This window comes from Coenobita brevimanus, chromosome 6, assembly GCF_032717465.1.
Source record: "Coenobita brevimanus isolate Jiangsu-jjx chromosome 6, ASM3271746v2, whole genome shotgun sequence".
NCBI lineage: Eukaryota > Metazoa > Arthropoda > Malacostraca > Decapoda > Coenobitidae > Coenobita > Coenobita brevimanus.
Genome location: NC_136959.1, coordinates 62,662,013 through 62,679,252, shown reverse-complemented (window position 1 = coordinate 62,679,252; position 17,240 = coordinate 62,662,013). Strand labels below are relative to the sequence as shown.

Here is a 17,240-nt window from a genome sequence, read left to right as displayed (position 1 = left end):
TATCTTTACTATTGTAGCACTCTAGTGATCTATGTACAGAACTGTTCTGATGCTGTATAAATTACTAGGTGCTTCAAGTTAAGATCTCTTTAATCATATGTGTTTTAGTGTATATTTTATTGACTCTAGCAGGTAGCTTCTGTGAAGTCTCTGTAGAAAGAAAAGAAAAAAGTTGATGGTTTTGCCTATGATACTGAGCCAGGATTTCACAGGCTTCAGTAGTGAGTGAAATGAATATGTGACCCATTCTATGGGCATGCTGTTAATAGTTCTCCCTCTTTTATGATTTTACCTTCCTTTTTATCAGAACCCTACATGCTCCAATCCAAAGTCCTCCACCCAGGGGCAACGCCTTAGCCCTTCGGGGATACCTGGCTTAAAACCAAATTTTTTTTTTTCTTTTTATCAGAACCCTATCTCACTCCATTCATAGGTGGGAAAGGAGGTAAACTTGATGATAATAGGTAAGGGAGAGTCACATTACATTTACCTTAATTTTGAAGTACGATGTTTCTTTTCAGATGGGTTGGCTCAAATACGGCGTCTGAATGTGAGCTTCCTGACGTCCAGGCAGGCATTGGTGTGGATGGGGGCAGTGGGGCAGGTAGTGGGGTCATGGGTTTTCACAGACACATCAAACATCCTCATGATTGCACTCTTGCTGGGGTTCATCACCATCCTCTGCATCCTCTACAAGCAGGTAAAAGGACATACACATAGCTACAGAAATTTTACCTTGTATCTCAGTGGTCATAAATATGGATAAAACGATTGTAGAGATGAAGGTGAACAGGGCTATGTACACATAAATGAATTTGAAAGTGGGAGGGGGTGTAGTAGGCCAAGCAGATGGTTGATGGATTAGATGTGGTAAATGAGTATAAGGAGGTATGGAAGTTAGTGAGGTGAAAGAACTGATTGAGATCAAGTTGGTTAGATAAACTATATAAGGAGGTGCACATAAAGGTTTGACACCTCTCAAACTTGGCAGTTGGTGGATTGGCTTTGTGACAGGTTTCTGTGAATTGCCTCTTAAGAAAATCACAGAATCATATATATATGATACAGATACGTCCATGAGGTGAGCCAAGATTCCAGGAGCTTGAATGGAATATGAAAAAGTGTGTGGTTCATTTCACTGAACATACTGATGATAGTTCTACTTTTGTGCCCTCTCTTTTCCATGTTTTCTGGATCCTACCTTACCCCATCCTTAGGAGAGTCAGGATGACGATGATAAAGAGTCTTCCTCTTTTGTGTTTTCTTTTTGCATTCTGGACCCAATCTCACGTATCCTTAGATGGGAAAAGAAGTCAAGATAACGATGGTGATGATACTTTGGATAACACCTACCATAAACTAAGGAAAAATGATTAGGATGGTGGTGATGAGAATTATTTTTCCACAGGCTCAAGACTATGCAAGGCTAACTCTAGAGTTGTCATCACGGCGTCAGTGGTCTCGGGGTTCGGCTGGCTCGGGGTCCGGCAGTGTGACAGCAGTGGCAGAGGAGCAGGACAATGGCACTATCAGTGTTGGCAAGATTAACTTTGACCCTCAGATGCTGCTTGGCAAGGGATGTGATGGAACATTTGTCTTTAGGTGAGGCATCAAGCTCACTTTTGTAATAATGTTTTCTTAACCCTTTCTCTGCAGTGACCTAAAATGTCATTTTGTTCTTACTATTCTCTAGTAATTTTCTCCAGAATAGGAGTCTCTTCACATTAGAGGGGTTAAAAAAGCCATCATTGACCTCTTCATAACTAGAGTACTCCCCAAAACTAAATATAGTCATCAGGTGGGAGCTAGATTATTGTAAAGAAAATACTTCATAGTATTAAGAATTAAAAATTTCAGTGAAGTGTGTCTGGAAATCCAAAGTTAATTCAAGAAATTGTGATGTTTTATCAATGAGTTGGTGGTACATCTAGCTTATCAAAATTTTCTGTTGCTTCAGATTGTGACAAAAGAGTCTGTTAATTTAATGCCTCATGCAGTTCCTTCCTCTTTCAATAGGATTGCATTCCTAACTTTAAACTCCATATTGTTCATCTCTTTCATCATCTCTCGGTATCCTTGGTAGCTGTTTTTCTTGTGATCTAGTGTGGAAACATCTCGGTACACTCCCAATGAAATCAGCTCAGAGGTTAGGCATGCAGATGAATAGTAGGCAGGCATTTGCCCCTGTTGTTGTTGTGGTTGTTGTGGCCTCAGGCTCATCTGAACATGAACCCCACTGGACTAAAGGTGAACTTTCTTTCTGCAGTCCAGCATCTTCAGTTGGGGTAATAGGGAGGGAGTTGAGGGGCATACCAGCGTGTGAATTCATTCCTCTCCGGCATCCAAAGTTTTTTCTCGGATAACAGTATATAATAGCTATCGGTACTTAACTTATTGTACATTATGTGATGTATGCACAATATTTTAGGGGTACATTTGACGGACGTGCAGTGGCAGTGAAGCGTGTATTGCCTGATTGTTTCTCTATTGCCGACCGTGAGGTTGACCTCCTGCGAGAATCAGATCAACACCCCAATGTTATCCGCTACTTCTGCACAGAGCAGGTTAGTTCATTATGATGTTGCTGTTTCATGATGCATGTGTGTTTTGTTAGTTTCATTGCAGTGTAACAACTTTTTTATCTTTGTTAAAATGGCAGTACAATATATTTTTAGTTTTTGGTCTCAGAACAAATGATTAAGCTGCAAACCCCCCCTCCACCAAAACAAATTCTAGAGCAGGTACATCTAGCTACATTATACAAGTGCTGAATGCAGTAATAGCAATGTTTCTTGCCTTTTCTGTCTGAAAGGTGGATGGGAGTAATTGCTTAAATAAAGCCCCTCATCGAAAGGTCACCATTCATTTAAATTTCTGGAGTGAGTAGCTTGTCCCTGGCCCCCTTTGATCAAAGAAAGAAGTACCTGGCATAATACTGCACCAGTTGATATATCACTTGGTTGTATCCTCTTCACAGTGCCGTCAGTTCCGTTACATCGCCCTGGAGTTATGCAGTGCCACCCTGGAGGATTTAATACAGGGGAAGGTCAAAACAGACATCAGTACTCTGAATATCCTCCACCAGGCCACCTCCGGACTCCAACATCTCCACCATCTGGATATTGGTAAGAATATTATGCTTTCAACCAGTTCATTCCACTGACATACATTTAGTCTTTATTTAAAGCTGTGTTGCTTGATGTTGTTTCATTATTTGGTTATTAATAAATTAACACATTTTCTCATAAATTAGTTGTTAATTCACCATGCAGTCTCTTTGAAATAAAAGATTATATTTTTTATGCATTTAAATGGAAAAAAGAAATCAGGATGCTGCCATTGATGATGGTGTTGATGGTAATGATGATGATGATGACTTCGTAAGTTTGACCCCTCGTTATTATACTTGCAGTTCACAGAGATGTGAAACCACACAATGTGCTGCTCTCTCTCCCAACATCCAAAGGACAAGTGCGAGCTATGATTTCGGACTTTGGCTTATGTAAACGTCTAGAGACAGGGCGGATGTCCTTCTCTAAGCGCTCAGGTGTGACAGGGACTGAGGGATGGATCGCACCAGAGATGATGCTTAATACCTTAAGACCAGTAAGTTGTGTATGGAAGTGGGGTAGCCTAACATAACCTCTAGACAAGTAAATTTGTTTGAGGAATACTGTAGGTTAATGAAATAGTCCATTTAACCTAATTTAATCTAACCTAACCCAGCTTTACCTAACCTCGAAGACTAGCAAGTTTCTTTGGGGATACTTTAGGGCAGTGGGATCAGTCTGTTTAATCCAGTTCATTTGATTTTGTAGTTATTTTTTTGGTCCTTCCTTCCTTCCTTCAGATGAGTTTAGTCACCATAGGGAGAAATATTTGGTTGTTAACCCCTAAAACGCAGCCATGGACAGTCAACCCCCCCACCCCCCGGTTGGCGGGGTTGGATCGCGGTCTGAGTACCTGTAGGAAAATATTAGCCAAAAATCAGAGATTAACCCTAGAACATTATACTTGGTATGGCAGATAGTACTTACATTCAGCTTTCTCCAGAGACAGGTGTTGAGCCTTCGTGGACTACCCAAGGACTTGTGGAGACTTGCAAAGTTGGGTAACAAAATCTTCACTTTCACACCTCCAGCAACCCAGTTTCCCCTCTACCACAGCCTCATTCTGTCACAGTAAACTTTATACTACAACGTACAGGTAGTTTGGAATCCGTATTTGTACAATAAGCACTGAAAATAAGGCTAAAATCAACGGAGCGTATGGCCGACTTGCAGCGCGGCGGCGGTCTTCCCGTCACTCAACAAACATTTCCATTTTCACAGCTAAAAACACTTATACTACATTATTTTCAATCATAATACTTCCCCAAAAACCACCGTGGCGCGCTTTTATTCTGCCTTACGCCCGTCACTTTATTCTCGTTCCTGTTGGCCGCTCGCACTGACTCGGAAGAGCTAGAACTCGCCATAATGTCACTTTGAAAGCCTTCAGTAAACTGACGCTAAACAGGGGAAAACTGCGCGAAAAAAAGCTAGTGTGACAACTGGGGAAACAAGCGTTTCCTATTAGCATAAACTGCTTGTGAGAGGAGAGCGCAGATTTACAGTTCTGAGCAGTCAGCGCGCTGCCATATATCACAGCCAGGCTGGCCGGGCTGTGGTGGGGGGGGAGGGGGGAAAAAACGCGATACTTGGCAACAACGGAGGTCAGTAGTACGAAGGTCAAGTGTGCTAATTGTAGCTAAAGGGTGGCGGTACTGATAGACAATACCAGCTGGAACATCCTTGCCCGCGTTTATTCAAAATTAACTCGAACCGCAAACGTGACGATCCGCCGTTATGTTCTTTTTGGCAATCGTCGCTTTTGCAACGCTCAGCGTTTAAAGAGTTAAGAGGGTAATGAAGGCTTTATTTGTCCCCACCAAGTCAGAAAATCTCTCCAAAGCAATATAGTACAGTAAATCCTCGTTTTTCATGGCTCGGATGTTCCACCAAAACCTCGCGAACCGTGAAACATCAAATTGTGAAGTTAAGAATCACTGGGAAAAATAGAGGAGCATTCCGGTGGGACATGTATCTACCCTATCAGAAGTACTGTAACACCAAAGAGGCCCTACCCAGAATTAAATGAAGTGTGTTTGCTACTGCTAATACAGCATAACACAATAAACATGTGCCTGAAAAACATTAAAACTGTTATAAAGAGCAGCAGCACCAAAAATCCCTACCAGAAATAAAGTGAAGACTGGCTTGAGTGGCAAGTGAAGGTGTGTTGAGAGTGGATGGGTTAGTTCCCAGTGTCACTGACCAAGGAAAAGCTGCCACTTTTCACCGGATTATTTAATTTTCGACACCAAAGTAAGTCAACTAAACCCTGGTCATTTTATGTGCCCTCTTTGTCACTAAAAGGAAGGGAGAAATTATAACAACATTATTTTACTCACTGTTACAAGGAAGAGAGGCTGTAATATAGTCAAATAGAATAAAAAATTGGTGGGCTGAGTCTACCATCTCTGTATTGGGACGGTTATTATTTTTTCCTTCCTTAAATATCAATAAGCTTTATTTTACATCCATTTCAGGTATTTGGCCATCAAAACAAAAATAAATACAGTGAGTCCTTGAAATACGAAAACTCGAAGTACGAATTTCCGATGGTATGAAAGCGATAAATGTAGGACAAATTCCACAGTACGAAAGTATCTGTCTCGATGGTACGAAAAACGATACGAGAGGAAATACGAAAAATTCAAAATGGGCGCGCTCACATGCGGCGAGAAAACGAACTAACCCCTCTCTGGTAAACACATTTTTGCGCGCCTCGCAGCCGAGTCACGTCTGTCCTCTCCTCCCAGCTTCGCTGTACCTTACGCTGTTTTTCACTGTTCTTCACCTTTCCGTATTTTCACCATGCCTCCCAAGTGCCCTGCATTATCTCCAACATCCAGGGAACCAGGTGCAAAAAAGAAACAGCATCATACTCTCAGTCTTGAGAGGAAATTGGAAATAATAAGACGCCACAAGGAGGGGCAGGGAGTCTCGGAGATTGGGCGAGCTTTAGGCCTTGCACCATCAACCGTTGGGACTGTGACAAAGAAAAAGGAAATGTACAAGAAGATGGCCACCTCCTTCTCTTCATCTTCAGCCGCCTGCCAAGCCACGAGGACCCGCAGCTTTGTCATGGACTTAGCACCATATCAATGACACGAATCATCAGGTGCAGCACAGGTCTATATTTAACTGTACAGTGTACCACTACTACAGTAATTAGTTGTATGACTTACTTTTTTATGTCTGTACAATAGTATAGTACTGTATACGTGTACAGTAGTGCACCAACTTTCGCTATAGCAGGATTCGCGGAATCCACTTTCGCGGCATGCACCAAATATTCCCTAACTTCCACTTTCGCTTGAAAAAAATCGATTTTCGCGCACAAATTTTGGGTTTGGGACAATATTTTGAACTTTGAATTTCCTGCACCTCCCGCCCGCAACCCACCGCCATCTTGAATGACGTCATGTCAACACTCTGTCCACCCATTCCCGCCATTGTGTACGAGCTTGCTAGCTCCATTGTGTTGGATTCTCACGGTTCAATGGCCTCTGCTATACCTGGTACTGTAGTGTGGGGAAAGGGCCTGGTGGTGTGGGGGAAGAGCCTGGTGGTGTGGGGGGAGGGCCGGGAGGCAGTGGTGGTGATAAAAAGTGGCCGGGACATTCAAAGTCGGGAGGAAAGGCCAAGGCTAAAAGAGAGTATCGTGTTGGAGTGAAGAAACGGCAGTATAATAATGAAATGAAAAGGAAGATAGTTGTTTGTATCTCACAATGCAATGTACAATAGTGATTTGATGTATTGTATTGCAAGTGAAAATGAAAAACTGATGTTACTTTAGGATAACCGGGAACCAATTAGCCTTTTTGCCATAAAGACAATGCCCCAACTTTCGCTAATTCCACTTTCGCGCATTATTTTTGGACCCAATTAGGCGCGAAAATTGGTGCCCCACTGTATTGCATACTTCTAAATAGGAGGGGTAGTGTTTTAGTGGGGGATTCAATGGGGTCCTGGAACGCATCCCCCCTTATATGTATATTTCAATGGAGAAAATCGTTCCAATATACAAAATTTCTGATTACGAAAGTTTTTTTTGGTCCCTATACCTTTCGTATTTCGAGGACTCACTGTAGTGTTATGAGAAACGTGTAATGATTCTGTTACGAAATAGTAGCACGGCATGACTGAAGATAGTACATTACGATCATAAATAATAACAAACTCACATGCGTCTACTGGCTATCTGGACCTGCTGTGTACTCACGACACAGCTGAAGATCGTACGTTACGATCATAAACAATAATGAACACGTGTGTCTACTGCCCCACCGGACCTGCAGTATAAAGATCATGGAAAATTGTTGCATAGAAAAATGGACAGTGCCAAGACTGAACATTGGTACGCATCATCGGCTGCCGGCTGCAAGCATCAAATTGTGAGACAACTCGGAAACTTTTTTCTTGGGGGAAAAATGAGGCGTCGAAGTAAAATGTGTCCAAATACAAGGACTTACTGTATATAGGAGACAGCAAGCTGTTAATAGATCATCTGATTGAAGGGGTTACCCAAGATTAATAAAGTGCACTGTTATAACTTGGGAATTAACGTATTCATTGAGAGTGAACATCCAGAAGTAAGAGTGATGGAGATGGTATTATTGAGGAATGTATGCGGAATATGTGGAATGAATAGGATAAGGAATATTCTGATTTGTGAAATATGGGGAGTTAGAAAGTCTGTTGGCGATATGGTAAAAGAGTGTGTGCTAAGATTGTATGGTCATATGGAAAATTGAATGTAGGTTTGATGGTGAAAAGGGAGTATGTAATTGGCATTGAGAATGAAGGATATGATGGTTGGATATGGTAAATGACAGTGAGGAAGTGAGATATGAAAGCTGATGAGGTGGAAAACTTATTAGAGGTTGAGTTGGTTGCATGAAATATGAAGGAGCACATGACGTGGATTTGGCACCCCCTCATATCTTTTCTTTTAAATTTGACACAATGTATTGACTCTGTCTGGCATGTACAGTATATGCGAAGTACAGTACATCTATAAAGAAAAAGAAAATTAAGAGATGTGCAGAAAATACCCCTGAGGTAAATGGGGTTCAGGGGACCAAATGATGAGCTACAAGGTGTTTGGCCTACTTTACGGGCTGGCTGTTGATAGTTCTACTTTATTATATTCATCATCATCATCATCATCATCCGGACCTCCTTTCCCACCCTAGGGCAGGGTGAGGAGTAGCAGCATCCAGACAGCCTGAGTTTGCCCGGTTCAATGGGCCACTCTTCCATTCACTCATCATTCAAGCCCACAGAATCCTGGCTCCGTCAGATAGCCCAAAAAACTTTCACCACGTTCTGTAGCTTCACAAGCTGTATACCTATCTGATAGAGTCAGTCCGAATGCCCTTACATTAAAAAGGGGTGCCAAATCCCCGGTTATGTGCTTCTCCGCACAAAATTCATCCAGCCAACTCAGTCTTTTGTCAGTCCTTTAGCCTCACCAACTTCCATACCTCTTATCCTCACACACTCATCCACCATATCCCACCACCTTCCTGGCCTACCTTGCCTCCTCCCTCCTTCAGATTCACTCAGCTGTACCTTTTTCACCACTCTATTGTCATCCATTCTCTCCACATGACCATACCATCTCAGTACACTCTCTTCAATTCTGGTGTCCACAGACTTCCTCACTCTGTATCTTTCACGTATCACATTACAGTATTCTGTATCCTATCCACACTTTGTACTCTTCATACATTCCTCAGCAAGCCCATCTCCACTGCTTTTACTCTTGACTTTTCATTTTCGTGCCGCACCAGTCTCTCATCAGTATGTTTAACCCCTAGGATACGCAGTTCGATCGACTGAACTTCCCTGAAAACCTGTATATGGAGCAGATTTTTCATCTCTTACAGAAGTAAAAAGTTTTATGCCCAAGGTTTAGAGCTTGAATTTACACACCTTATGCTGCAAACCAGAGCATTCTAGACCAACTGGTTACTGAACTATAGCCTGTCAAAGATCGTCAAAAATTGACACTGACAACCCTTGCATATAGGGAGAGAAAAGAAATTGCACCATCATTAATTTTGGCATTATAGAATGAAAGATCTTGATTTTACACACCAGAAAATGTATATATCATTCTCATATGTCAAATGTTTACCACGTAGCTACAGATAGCATTGGTAGGAGGAGCTGTGAGTCCAATCATAAGCGAGGGAGAGGGAGAGGGAACAAAAGGTTTGGGGAAGACGTAGGTGGTAAGAGGGCGGTGGGGGAATCACTCCCCTCCCCCCCATCATGGGTAGGGGCCCGGATCCTCCCCCCTTCTTACTCAGGACTTAGTTCTCATTGGTTTGCGTTGATATACGTAACAATCAGGCCAAAGCCTAGTGTCCTCAGTTTTTTATAAAGACTCCTCTATGAAGCCTATTCGGCATCAAGCCAAATTCTGGAAAAGGATTGATTGATCTTATTAGTACTTTAGGGGTTAAGTTGGCACTAACACTTATTCATGTATGCTCTGTGCAGCTGCAGCACTCAAGCCTGTTTTTATTATGGCCTTCATAGCACCAGCTGCTTTATGGTAATTGTCATATTTTTATGTTCTCTTTCATAATTTCTGAATCATCCTTCATTCAGTTTTTTAGGTGATAAAATGGGCAGGGTGATGATGATATGTTCTGTATGTAGTATTATGGTGTAAGCATTGCAGTTTATTGGAGCATTATTTTTTCTTTTCAGACATGTAAAGTTGACATCTTTTCCCTGGGATGTGTTTACTACTACATGCTGACCAAAGGCAAACATCCCTTTGGCTCCGTCCTTGATCGACAGTCTAACATAATCTCAGGGAAAAATAAGTAAGTCCTTCATCAAAGTTTATTACTGTACAATGATGTATAGTGAGTGTAATAAAAATTTACTGGTTAGTATGCCCCAGTCAGAATGAGAGTAGCCATGCACACAGGTTCAGTCCCCCAGAGGTGACGGGAAGTTTCTCTCTCTCTCTCTCTCTCTCTCTCTCTCTCTCTCTCTCTCCATATTGCCATTAAGGGAAGCTGACTGGTCATCTGACCTAAATTATTCTGAACATCCATAGCTTAGCCCCATGCCCTTGCACTTCAGAACTTAGAGGAGGCAGTATGGGAGTAGCAGTTACTGTACTTTTTTTTTTTTTTTTTTTTAAGTGGAAATAAGAGTTGAGAGGATGATATTGTTGGTAATCGTAATGATATTAAGCCCATCTCAGTGGGTACCCTATATATATAGTTTTTTTACCTTTTCTTTTTCCCTGATCATATTCAACCTATAAATGTGGAAAATATAGTTACATTGATGATGAGAGGTTTCCCATTTTCATACTTTCTCTTTCCTTGCTTTCTGGATGTTACCTCGCTGTACCTTTAAGTAGAAAAAATGATCAGGATGATGATTATGATGATGATGATGAATGAATTTTTCAGCCTCGAGGATCTGAATGGAGATAAGGACACGAACTGCATATCCCTGATTGAGAAGATGGTGAGCAGCAAACCGTCAGAGCGACCTCCCACAACTGCCATCCTCAAACATCCCTTCTTTTGGAATCCAGAAAGAGTTCTTGGCTTTTTCCAGGTCAGATGGAGTGTTGGTTAGCTGTATGTTTAGATGGTTTTACCCTGTTACAAGCACTTCATTGTTAGACTTCTTGAACTTGGATTTTTTTTTTTTTTTTTCTCCCATATAGCAGCAGATGAAAAGACTTTAGGAAACTGGTACTTGTCTTAACATTGAGACTATCCATTTTCAATGGGGGGGAAATTGTATGCTGCCTTTTGAAAAGTGTAATGCTTCTTGTGAAACTTGGACAGTAATGGAGGAGCACATCTGCATGTGTATGTATTTGATGTATGTACTATAATTTTATGTATGATTACTTTCTTGGCTGTTAGGATGTGAGTGACCGAGTGGAGAAGGAAAGTGTTGACAGCATGGTAGTGATGAGCCTTGAACGTGGTGGTGTAGAGGTTGTACGCGGTGACTGGCGCTTCCACATGCATCCTGTCATTGCAGAAGATCTGCGCAGGTTCAGGGATTACAAGGGTCGCTCTGTCAGGGACCTCCTCAGAGCACTCAGAAACAAGGTTAGAGTTACATCATAGTGTAGTTAATAATCCAGTCCATTGTCACCCCTTTTTGACAGTGTATGAGGGTTCCAGGCCAGGCTACAGTAGTTCAGTACCTTTAAGCTGCAGGAGACCACCCATTTTACCTGGCGGCATTGAGATGATAGAAAAACCTCCAGCCACTTTATGAGATGACTTTAATACTGTAAGTAGTAGGTGGGGGCACTCACCATCCACTCACTTAATGTAGTGCTGCTTTTGGGTGACTGCCCTTTCCTCTCTTATTTCCTACTTTCTTTCCTTTCTGTTGTGTCTTTCTTTTCTTCATTCATTCCTCTTCCTTCTGCCTACTGGGGACTCTACACTGTGTGACAAGCCAAATGGTTTCTGTACTCCAGGAAACCATTTACTGTATTGGGTGGTAACCATAAAATCAAATTTTGGCACCTGGTGGTTAGTGGATAATTAGGACGTTCCAATCGGATTGAGCCTGTGTAGGTTTATATCCAAGGGGTGGTTGGGGGTTATTGCTTACATAATGCCACTCAGGGATGAGTGAGGCTGGTTACTCACATCTTAAATGTCAGGACCATATTTGCTTATCCCTGGGCTCCTATGCTTTTCTTGAGCATATGAAGTAGTAGGAGAAATACCCAGGAGTTATAAAGTGATTGTAATGGGCAACATGAATGATAGAGTAGGCACTGGTCCTGTGAATGATGTAATGGGTAATAATGGCGTACCAGGAGAAAATGATAATGGGAAGTGACTGAAGGTTGTGTCAGGAACAAAACAAACAAACAAACAGATGGAACAAAACAAAACAAAAACAAAAACAAAAGATGGTGGGTTAGCCCCCTAGCACCCACACTGCTGCCTAGCGACCCGCCTCAGAACTACTGTCACCTGCCACATTCAAAAGCAGTCGCAACGGGCCGCTACAGGCTAAATTAGTTTTTCCTTGTTATGTTCGGACCTGTGAAATGTTCATTATTTTTTTCATGTTCGCATCTTTGAAATGCTTGGATCTTGAATGCTTGTAAGTTGAGGTATTTCTGTATATATATATCTATCTATCTGTCTATTGCCAGACGCCTCAACAATCCCGTACGGGGTGGCCACAAACAAATCACCTCCACGTCGCATTGTTCCCCGCCATTTCACTGCCCTGCTCCCAACTCACACCCCCGTCTCTCATATACCTCTCCACTCCATCCCTCCATCTCATTAACCATGGCATGGTAGTGCAGTGTCTCCTTGCACCCCAGACCTCTTGTCATATGCAGTATGCCACTGCTTGATGTGCCTTGATGCAGAAAGCAGAAAAATGGAAATACAGTAAGTGGATAAATTTGGGGAAGCATGAGTCATATTAGAAATAAGATAATCTGATTAAGCTTTAAGTTTCAGGACTTTGAGGATGTGGTTGCCTGAGCCATAATCCAGATTTCAGGCCTACATACAAGCTCATCCTTTTATGGTAAAACAATCCCCTCTTTCCATTTTTTTTAATCGTTATAAGTTGATCATGTCATTACTTCACTGTGTGTCATCACTCAGCCCTCTTTCCATTTTTCTGAAGCATTATATGTTTATCATGTCACTACTTCATTGTGTGATCAGCACTCAGCTACTCTGTCTCTTCCTCTTTTAGAATGATACCGGGGTGTGATGGTTGGTTGGGTAGAGAAATTGACTGCTGTCCAAAATTACATGAATTTGAACTTTACTGATCTCCCACAGAACCAACTGACATATCATAAAAACACCCTTGCCGATATCATTACACCAGTCCTGCATGAAACATCCCCAGTGTGTATTCAGTATGGACAGAGGGTAATAGCACCACCTTGAATATGACAACCGTAACATGTATTCAACATTAACAGAGGCCATCAGCACCAGAGTTGTGACATGAAGATGTGTGTGGTACATAGGAGGACTGCTGGCCATTGTATATCAGGGATGTGTTTCAGAATGTCGAAACTCTTTTCGTACAGATGGTCCTGTAGATTAGGGAAAATGGAAAATCAGCTATATAGACAGCAGTTGCAGTTCAATAGCAAGCATTTTAAAATTAGATTTGTATCTAATAGCAAAAAAAGAATGTCTAAAAGAGCAACATAGTAGTGAGTGCTTTACCTATTACAGTACAGTATTTTGGTTTCTTACAGAGAAATCATTATCGTGAACTGACGGAAGAAGCAAGAATGGTATTTGGTCGCATTCCTGAGGAATTTGTGGCTTACTGGACTGAGCGCTTCCCACGGCTGCTTCTGCATTCATGGTATGCCATGCAGTGCGTCAAGTCGGAGCCCATCTTTGGAAAATACTACGATGATGTATATAATTTTGGTCAGGTGAGTTTTTTTTTTTTTTCTTTTGGCAGTATGTTTTTGGCTGTCCCTGCTTGGATATTGCATCTGGCTGCAGATAGATAAACAGAATTCCACAGCACTTTAACTGAAATTTATAAAGTAGGTTATTAGTTTATTTATCAGTAGCTGACTTCACCTTCTGTAAATGCCATGTGTACTCTGGGTCTCCTGTGACTCGCTCATAGCTTAATAAAATGTCTGGCATTAGCTGTAGCAGAACACTGGAGTTGTTCCAGCCATAAGAGTGTTAATGGTGACGTTAATAACACCGAAATTCCATTGACTCTCTCTCGGCTAAAGAAAATCGTTTGGCTTTAGCTGGAATAGAATACTAGAGAAGTTTTGGCTGTGAAAGGTTAATAAGCATTTGCAATATATTAAGGCAGATAGGATGGTGATTTGAGGTGGTATTTACACTAAGCTTTTTTAGAGATCATTTCATATATTCCACATGTACAGTATAGAGTATATAGCGACACACTGCATGTACCATATTTCTCTCATATGTTTCTGCCTACTTTAGGAAAGTGATATTGCACCAGAAGAAGCTGCTGAAGAGCTTGATGATGTAAGTGTACAGTTATATCCACATCTATTGTGCCTTTTCCCTTTTTTCTTTCTGTACAGTATACCCTTTAAATTTGCAGATTCATGATTACAGATTTAGATGGATTTACTTCACTTTCATCTTAAATGTCAGGACCAGCATGCCTAGCCCCGGGCTCCTATGCTGCTCATGGGGCCAGGTAGGATTGGATGATGGATGGATGGATGGACTTTTAGTATTTACAAGGTTTGGAGATAACCAAACCCATGCAAATTTTTAGGGTATACTGCATTGGTAAATTGATACCATGCATGTTGTGTTGAGTAATTATTGTTCTGTGTGATGTAACAAGCCATCTGTACATGTTTTACTGTAGCAGTAGTTGTATAAGAGTTTTTCTAGTATTATAATTGATTTTTTTTTATATAAAAAGGATTATTGGAAATGATGAAAGAAACGAAAACTGGTGGTGAAGAGACCAGAAGATAATAGTATGTGGTGAGTGAGGATGAAAGGAGAAAAACAGTGAAATAGGAGGGTGTAGGAGAGAATGCAATGACAAATGAGAAAATGTGGAAAGTGGAAAAAATATGAAACTGTATATATTCTTACATTTTTTTTTTTTTTTTTTCTAATGCAAGGAAGAAGGAACCCATGGCCAGGGTGACCATCATCCACTCATTTGATGTAGAGCTGCATACATCTTCCTTGACCTTTATCATGCTTTTTCAACTTCTTCCATCTTTCCTGTCATGTTTATTACCCTTCTTTCCTCTTCAAGTGACTCAGCATTGAGTGAGAAACCTAATGTTTTCCTGTAATCCTGGAAATTATTTATAATGCTGGGTGATAACTACATAACCTAGTAATTTAATGATGTGGAGCCTACAATGGTGTCCCTGTTAACTGGGTGGAAAGATGTAAATCCCACATCCATCCCGGAACTAAACCTCCACACTTTTCCCCACACCTTGCTGTGGAAAGGTGTTATCTGCCCCAAGGGAACATCAGTTTAATGCATGAGACAGCCTTGCAGGGGTGATTGCTTACCTGCGGTTGATGGATCTGCTGAGCCACACAGACCAGGACTACTTAGCAACAATAACATGTGTTGCAGAGTCCCTGGTACATGAGATTGGTATACTTTCTTTGTATGCTTTTGCCGTTGTTTATGATGATTTATGTTTAGCCCTTCAATTCAGTTGTGTATTTTTAATTTTCTTGATACATTAAGATTATTTTATTAGGTTTAGAGAGAGAAATAAGGTATTGAAGGGGTTAATGGGAACCGTCTTGAACCTCATTACTTGAATTGAATCCTTCAGAGTTTACAAGATCATCTAGAAGTAGCCAGACTATACAAAAGACATCCTTGGACTGAAGGGGTTATGACTGGTGCAGTGTAACAAGTTTGGCCTGGTGGTTGATTGAGCTTACTGTATTGTGTTTCTGTTACTCTATGCTTTCTTGTGGTGTGGGAATCTGCACACTTGTTCGCACAGTCTGATTGCACATTTTTTCATTCTTCCCTTTTCTGTAGAAGCACTTACTCACAGTTGCAGTTTTTCAAAAAATTTCAAGGGCCTTACAGCTTCCTAACTGATGATCTAGCTAATTTAATAGAATGGGCATATTGCTACAAAGGCTGTGATATGAAACGTGTCAAAATGGAGGCTGCAAAAGAATGTCATGAAGATGTGTTAGTGTCCATATTAATATGTGGGTGTAAGACTGGTATGAGTGAAAAGTCAAGATTAGAAAGAGTCAGTATGGTATTACTGAGGAACGTGTTGAATAAATAGAATAAAGAAATAATATAATTCACGCAAAATGTACAGCAAAGAAGTCTGTTGACTATAGTGTGGAAGAATGTGCTTTGGTTCTAGGTTTATATGAAGAGAGATGTAGATAGGATGATGAAGAGGGTATATATTTTTGAGCTTGGAAGTGGGAGAAAGCATGGTAGGAAAAAAAAAAAGGAAAGAAAAAAGAAAAGATATGATTAGATACAGTACTGGTAAATAAGTGTGTGAGAAGGCAGTGTTTGCAAGAAGTCCTGTACTTTGTATAGTTTAGACTGGGGAGGGAGAGGGGAACTGTACTTGGGTTCCCTACCCTTGTACCCTGAGGATATTATTTGTTCTTTATTCTTGCTTCTATCAGAATGTTTTATTCAAATTCAGGAAAGTCTTTGTATTGTAGGGGGTGTATGATTTTTGTATGTAAACCCTCCAGTTTGAAAATTTCAGTCTCCTCTAAGCTGAACAAATCTTCTGATGGTAGGAAGAATAACTGAAATTATGTCACTGGATTCAAGAGGTTAAGATATCACTAACCCCTGTGATTGTGGAAAATTGATTACTGACATCTGAGGGAACTGTATTCTTTTCAGAACTTCCTGTATGAAACTCATGCCTTCGCTCCAAACAACCCTTCTGCCCAGGATCAAAACAGCATCCGTCAGAGTTTCCTCGAGACGCTTCTTCAGCGTGGAATGGTAAAAAGCACTAACAAGTCCCAGGAGGAGAGCAATCCTGTTTGGATAATACGCAAGCCACAAAACACATTTGAGCCAAAATACAAGCCCACAGACGTAAGAAATATTGAGGGTCCTTGGCGAAGGCCTCCTGAAGAAGCAGTACCTAGCCCTCAACATAAACCAGCTGAAGAGGTGGCTAACCCTAGGAAGAGATTGGTTGATGAATCAACTAACTCTAGTCAGGTGTCAACAGATGTGAGTGTAAATATATTTAGTGTTCAACAGGAGCATCATAATGTCAATACAGAGGGTGAGGGTAGGATATTGTCCCAGCCTGAGGTAGAGTCTAGGCATGCGGGTAGAAAATCTTTTGAAACTGATACAGAGAAATACAAGTCCTTTGGCATGGAAAAATCTACTGAAGGCTCTGTCTCCATCTGTTCATCTGAACCTCACAGTAGCCCAGATGATAAAATTGATCAGTCAGAGAAGCGGAGAGATGCCTCACAGTTACGATTTAGGCCTGTATGGACCAGCCCAGAAAAAACAGCAAATGAACAAGAGAAACAGATTAAGATAGTAACTGGATCTGGGAAGAAGAAAAAGACAAAGAGCCTTACAGTTGGAAACAGGCAACACTGA

At 41.2% G+C, this 17,240-nt stretch overlaps 1 protein-coding gene across 1 annotated transcript in view; it reads left to right on the top strand.

Moving 5' to 3' along the window:
• Window positions 1-17,240, top strand: part of Ire1 (serine/threonine-protein kinase/endoribonuclease Ire1) — a 29,946-nt gene extending 12,706 nt beyond the window's left edge. Inside the window, exons 10-19 of the mRNA XM_080273765.1 lie at window positions 522-700; window positions 1,409-1,602; window positions 2,429-2,564; window positions 2,978-3,125; window positions 3,413-3,606; window positions 9,831-9,949; window positions 10,553-10,703; window positions 11,021-11,212; window positions 13,369-13,554; window positions 16,512-17,240. Of these exons, the coding sequence (XP_080129891.1) occupies window positions 522-700; window positions 1,409-1,602; window positions 2,429-2,564; window positions 2,978-3,125; window positions 3,413-3,606; window positions 9,831-9,949; window positions 10,553-10,703; window positions 11,021-11,212; window positions 13,369-13,554; window positions 16,512-17,240 (2,228 nt within the window). The remainder of the gene's footprint in view (window positions 1-521; window positions 701-1,408; window positions 1,603-2,428; window positions 2,565-2,977; window positions 3,126-3,412; window positions 3,607-9,830; window positions 9,950-10,552; window positions 10,704-11,020; window positions 11,213-13,368; window positions 13,555-16,511) is intronic.